General features: G+C 39.6%; 1 protein-coding gene across 1 annotated transcript in view; it reads left to right on the top strand.

Moving 5' to 3' along the window:
* Nucleotides 1-5517: 5517 nt before the first annotated feature.
* LCTL (lactase like) overlaps nucleotides 5518-6914 on the top strand; it is a gene marked incomplete at both ends in the record, with an annotated part of 7389 nt that continues 5992 nt past the window's right edge. Inside the window, 2 exons of the mRNA XM_082488966.1 lie at nucleotides 5518-5641; nucleotides 6731-6891. Coding sequence (XP_082345092.1) covers nucleotides 5518-5641; nucleotides 6731-6891 — 285 coding nt within the window. The remainder of the gene's footprint in view (nucleotides 5642-6730; nucleotides 6892-6914) is intronic.

Here is a 6914-nt window from a genome sequence, read left to right as displayed (position 1 = left end):
GTCCAGGTCATTAGTACAGTTCAGCATTAGACAAAAAGTTTCCAAAAACAGCTAACATAATGCAACGAAAGTCATTTTGTAACACAGAAAAATACAAGTACAGTTATACAAGTGTTCTTGTTCCAAGAACAATTGTAAGTGGGTTTTGTTTTGATTTTGAAAAATCTCCAATATCTCAGGGTAGTTGCAGTAGACCACACACTGGAAAAATTATGTGTTTTTCTGGTCACTGTACAATAAGAAAGGATTTTTCTTTCCGAGACAGAAAAGGCCTATTCAAGGTTGGAAAGAGAGTGCAACTTGGAAGAATGAAGAGTCGGGAAGCTGGAGAGATAGGTTATAATTGTATGAGGATGATTTGGTCTAGTTGTCTGAACAGCTGCCAGGGAATCAGGAAAGACAGCTTCTACTTTTTCATCACCCTCGGCAAAACATAAGGGCTAAAAGAAAAAATCAAATAAATACCATTTTATGTTAGGGGTGACTCCATCTCTGGTTGTCTATCTGGAGATAAGAGGTTTTGCAACACAAAGTGTAGCATAGATAGAAAATAAAGTGGGAGGATAAGTATCAATTCGTTTAAGATAGTGGGGTTTGTGCCAAAGCTTTTGTGATATGGTCACATAGTATTCCGCAGCAAGACAGCACATAAATATCTACATCATTTATGGATGAAGATCCTCTCCAAGCTGTAGGCAAGTGAACAGCAGATAAACCCTAAACTGAGAGTCAGTTGTGACTTTCCCCTGACTTCTCAACCCACCATAGTACACCAGTTGCATAACCTACTTTCCAGGTCATTTTACTGCAGTCATTGGGCAATTTTGGATGGACTCCACTGAGTAAATTTTTTTAATATTCTTTTTACCAATAAAACAAAATAAAAGATTTTATAGCCTTGATGTGTTTCTGGCACATTTTAAAAACTGCTGCTAATAAAACTTTTCCAAGATGAAACAGGAGGAAAAAATGACCAGGCTGTACCAATGTAAATATCTCATGACGTTTTGTTTTGGTTTTTTTTTTTGTAAAGTTGGGCTTTTATGCAGGAAACTGGGAAACAACATCACAGGAAAAGATTGTGTTAAGAAAACTCACGTAAGCACAACTTACAGAGCAGAACAGTACCGTGTTTCTAGCAGCGTATGTTAAACGCAGTTTGAAAGAATCATGTTTACATGCACACCAAGGGCTTGCTCCTTCTGACCACTGAAGTCAGTGACAATTCACGGAATGACATTAGTGACGCACGGGCTAGTCCCTAAAGCAGCAGACAGGCTTGTAGGTATGGCACTGGGCGGAGAGCCAAGAGACCAGAGTTCAGTTCCCAGCTTGATACATACCCCCTGGACAATTTCTGTCCCATCTCCCTGGTCCTCAGCTTCTTAGCCGTACTGAGGGGTGATGTCTCTTTGTCTACTTCCACTGTCAGTTCTCTGAATAGTCATAGTCTCTCTCCTGGCGTGCCAAAGCCTGGGTGTGTTTGTTAGGTGCAATTGTGATTTAACAAGGAATGACTAATGCCCACCCTTAATCATCACAACAACTCTAGCATCATACACCAGTGACTCTTGTATACTGCCTTATCCACCTTCTGCAGGAGGTAAAGCATGCCAAATGTATAGCAAGTACTTTAAAATGTGCCTTAAGCACCAAACTCATCTGCAGTAGGCTGACCTATGCATACAATACTGCCCTCCATCCTGATGAGCAGGAAGTCAAGCAAGTACACCAGAAGACCTGCATGGGTGAATAAGGAGTTCCTGATCATATTCTTGCTATAGTTGCAGTGCACTTTTTCACTTCATATACTGCCTCTGATCTGAGAACTACTATCTTGTTACTTATTTTACACTACCAGGTAACACTTTTAATGTTAATACTCTTTTGCGAAACTGACCACGAGAGGGCACCAGTACTGCTTAAAAAAAAAAAAAAAAAAAAAAAAAAAAAAAGCAAAACCACGTAGCTCAATAAATAAATGGGAATTTGCTTACAGACTGTATAGCGTCAAAGGCGTTGGATAGCGGTTTCCACAGCCATGTGTCACCCATCCCCAGAAAGCTCAAGAGCCAGGCAGCTACACAGGCACACGGCCGCAGGGAGAAAATCACCCAACTACCTAAAGCCAACAGAGCTGGTGCTTTTTCTGGTTCCCCTACAAGACTCTGTTTCCTTACAGGCCCCTTTCCTTACGGTGGATAGGTGAAAGGTTCATTGATACAGCATTTTGTACCAACACTGACCAGAGCCTCCCCCTGCAGCGTCTCTGTCCTACCTCGAGCCGACCCGACCCGAGCAGTACTTATCCCCACTGCTGCTCTTGGGAGGCTCATCCCCTTCTCTCTCGGCAGAGAAAGGCTTGTCATTCCTGAAAGCCGGGTGAGCAGCAATGTCTGAAACCACACGTTTTCAGCCCAGCAAGCCCTAGCAATGGGTTTGCTCGTTTCATAGTCTTTTTGATGTGTACTGTCTATGAGGGGGGACTAAACGATAACTCACAGAACTAAAAGAAGGAACAGTTATAGCTCAAGCTGAACTGCTGACCTCCAAGACTGGGAGAGTTGTTTTTTCCACAAAGACATAATCATAAGGAATTCCTCTACAAACAAGAGAAAAGAAAAAGCTTATTATTTTTTTGAGACTGCATCCTGAATATCCGATTCAAAATTATGCCATGTAAAAACAAAACCCTTGGCCTCACAAAATCTCCCAGTGAGATCTCCCTGCCCAATACCGTCTAGGATACAGACATTTGCACCGAGAGAAAAGTGTCTACAAATACCCTATTCAAGAGCAAGTGCAATTATGTATGAATGTATAGATCACTCGCAAAGCTAATTTTGCTTACAAAGGAAAATACCTCATTGCTAAAAGATTCGTATGGTTAAGCTAAACCTTTTCCTGCAGCGTTGACTGTGAATACAAAAGGATTGTTCTTTTTTGTTTTGGCTGTAAGTGAACAAAATGCTGTTTTCAACTAGATGTTTCTCACGAGTTTTTGTGACAGTTGGATTAATTCCGTGCAATTATTGTGTGAAACTAAATTTACTCTGAGTGCACTGGTAAATTTCTGGCAGTTCAGAGGAATCTCCCAGTTGGGACACATCCACTGAAAACACCACCAGGTAAGCCAGAAATGGGGGAAAATTAAAATAACTCATTCTATAATCAGGGTAGAAAGTAAGATAGCTGCTAGAAAACAAGAGAGTCAGTTGGGTGTTTATGGTACCAGCCTTACAGTCTAAACTCAGTAAACCTTTTTGCACTATTAGAATAGCTGTTTCTTCTACTGTATTTGTAAAGGTACGTGTACTTGAGCAATTCTTGAAATACTGAAATTATTTTTAATGCATTTATCAAGCCAAGGACCAAAAAAAAATATACTGATTTTTGACTCAACTGTTATGCCTAGCTCCAAATGAGTTACCCAAAATACAAATCACATCATTACAAATGTAAAAAAACATAATAAACACCCTAAAATATTATGAAAGCTGTGCTCTACTTTTGGAACAGAATTATCAGCACCCCTGCAAAAGCATTCCCATAGGATTAATGCCTGGACTACAGAAAACAACAATACACCTGGCAGAACATGTTTTCTGTCCTTTGTGCTTCTTTTCACATGACTGTCAGTCATTACTATCAAGAATATGAAGGGTGACACTAAATTTAATCTTATTGATTAGGCTGAAAAGCCAGATTTGACGATCAATGTCTAAATTAAAATCACATGTATTTGCAACGTTTTCTATTCAAAATAAAAATACTTCAGAGTATTTAGACCCTGTGATGTTTTTAAGTGGTTGTAGTCTGCTTTCCCCCTCCCCCCTTGCAATCTAAATGTTCACATTAGAAATGTAGAGGTGACGATTCTTTTAATTTGAGGCTAAAGGCCTTTGAGATGTTGAAGCAGATGTTTTCCCAAACCAGCTGTGCAGTTCCTGCATTAATTAGGAGATATGGAATGCTCTTTAATAAGCGCAGAATGAGGTCTCTGAGGTCATACTTTTATTACATGTTCTGAAAAGTGGTTCCGTAACCTTTTGATTTTATAGCCCAAATTGGTTTTTTGTTTTTTTGTCCAGAACCAACCTGCAAGCAAGGCAGGTGTTACACAGCCTGTTTGGCCCTGGGGTCACAGATCACCAGAGGGTTGACCTACAGCCCAGGGAAGTCGAGGCAAAGATTCCCACCAGGCTTTGGCTCGGGACCTAAATTTTTACATGCGGGAGAGAGATGCTACAAAATCCTGGTAAAAAGCAAATCAGAAACAAACTGTTGCTCAGTTCTGTTTAGCCAGTCTCTCCCAGTACCACCGTCTCCTAACAGACAAGGTGAAGGAGCACACAGTGGGATCACTGTGGGTCACCTCATCCTGAAGGTGGTTTTTCCACCCTTGTTGTCGCTTGCCCCAGGGCTGCGCAAGAGGAGCTGATGAGAAGAGATGCCGTGTAAAAACACGGTTCCCTTCTTGCATGTTGCAGAACGACTGTGGCAAGGCTGGTGTTGTGCAGGCAGGCAGGGACGTGGTGTTGTCAGACCTTCATTTACCCACTGTTGGGACCCCCAAGGCCGTTAAACGCTGGCTTACATAAGCAGTCCAATTGATCAGCTTCGCGTGCATGTCCCATCCTGTAATCCCAGTTTGTGTTTCAAAGCTCCAGATGTATTTACTTTTTATGCAATGATCCAATGCAAATTATGATTATTTTTAATTAGATAACTGTTCTACCTTTCCTCGTTTTCTTCCTCTGTCTTCAAATTCGCCAACAGAGGCTCAGGAATGTAAACCAGATCCTTTAGGAACTGTATAAATTTTGTGAAAATAGTGCTGTTCTACAAAGCTCTTGTGAAACTTTATTTAAAGTGGTTAGAATTGGCCACCCCACCAATACTTTAACCTGATTTAGCAGTTAAAAATATCGTGCATACACAGTAGCATTTTAAATCCATGCTGGAACTGGATAAGAGGGATATCAACAAGATAAAAGCTGCAATTACTAAAACTGAAACAATTGCAAGTATTAATTTTCCTTTTCAACTTCCACAAGGTTTGTTTTCATTACATATTTAGGTGGCAAGATGCCAGCAGCATAATCGCTTTCATTTCTTGCTCCCACTCACAATCACTGTGCAGGGTTTTAGTTACTGACACTGGTGGGGACAGTTTGAAATCCAAAGCAAAATAGCCACCAGCAAAGAGACTTTTAGAATATAGTAAAGATAAGTAAAGTTATGGAAAACAGGCCAGGAACACTTCTAATAGTTATAATTTTGCACTTCATTCTTCTCTCATTTTCATCACGCTGCCAGAAGCTTTGCATCTTCCACTTAGCCCAAGTACTGCTTTTAGCCTTCAATGAAAATAGTACCCATTCAGCAGAAAAAATAAGCTTTTCGCTTTTGATCACCCTAAGCTGACTTTGTAGAGCAGCAATACTTGACAACGCTCTTCTATTTTATCAGGTGGGAACCTGCAGAGAAAACTTTGCAGTGATGAAATTAACAGCAATGAAGACTTACGTTTTGAGAATATGGTATACGCTTGTGCTGATAATACAGCTGAATACAGCTGAGGATTTCCCGTGGACAAAGAATAATCCAGGCTCTTTCTATTATGGCACTTTTCCAGCTGGTACTTTTGAACTACAGTTGATTGTGGCTTTTCTAATGCTCTAGATCTACTTGTGTGTTTGCGCAAGAAAGCTACCAAAAGGTTTTCCTTGTCCTTCAAGGGAAATGGCAGAAACAAAAAAATCAGACTTTTGCAGAATGCATGTTTAATATAATGTTTTGCACCTAGCCCTGGAAATACAAGGATTCACATAACCCTGCGTTTCATATAGTCACTTAAAACAGTAAACACTAATAGATTAGTATTTCATATACAGATCTCCCTTTCCTGTCCGTGATTAAGATGCACAGCATAACAAATCACACCTAAGAACCCTTCTTTTTCATACACATTATCTACAACTCATGCAGAATTATAAACTAAAAATATCCTTTGTTATGCAGCTAACTTAAGAAATTAACGTGAGTGAAATAATTGTGTTGGGTTTGTTTCGAGCTATTTAGTATTATCTAATTCACTCTTCTTCAGTACCGCTTTAATGAAACCTTGTCCTTTCTTCAACATATATACACTCACATATTTCAGTCAACCAAAATCAAAAATAAAAAGATACAGGTACTAATTTGTTTTCATGCTCCAGTTTTTAAGTGGCTTATGAAATGGATTAATCATGTCCTTTTGTATAATACCAGGAAAATAATCCAGAATCTTTCTATATATTTTACATAAAAACAACTAAGCCTGTAATCGCTAAAAATCCCATAAAAACTAGCAGGGAGAAATGATGCAGGAACCTAATTTTTTCTTACAGTAAGACATTTCTGCCACGCTATCAATGCACCACCTCATCACTGTAAAATAATAGTAACAAGGTTTAATATATGAAAGAATTAGATTCCTTTTTCAGTGCATCAGAAAAGGATGCCTTTAGAGTATACCACATTTTCAGACAGTCCCTTTTTATGCACCAATAAAGCTTCACGTAGAAAACATTGCCCTCTTATTCAGCAGGCATGCGACCATGCACATTTCACACCAAACTATGCAGCTGTGAAGATGCATCAATTACTTTCTCGTATGAAAATTTAGTACGAAGACCAGTTTTGCAGGAAAATATTTAAATCATAACTCACTTATTTTTACCTTTAGGCTTTTTATGGGGCGTTGGAAGTTCTGCATACCAGACTGAAGGGGCCTGGGATAAGGATGGGAAAGGACCGAGTATCTGGGATGCTTTTACTCACCAGAAAGGGAAAGTCTTTAGAAATGAAACAGGAGATTCAGCATGTGATGGCTACTACAAAGTTAAGGTATCGTTAAAGAGGAACTATCC

The sequence above is a fragment of the Vanellus vanellus genome (genome assembly GCF_965231255.1).
Source record: "Vanellus vanellus genome assembly, chromosome: 11".
NCBI lineage: Eukaryota > Metazoa > Chordata > Aves > Charadriiformes > Charadriidae > Vanellus > Vanellus vanellus.
The sequence above is the reverse complement of the archived record's forward strand: the minus strand, read 5'-3'. Positions and strand labels throughout refer to the sequence as shown.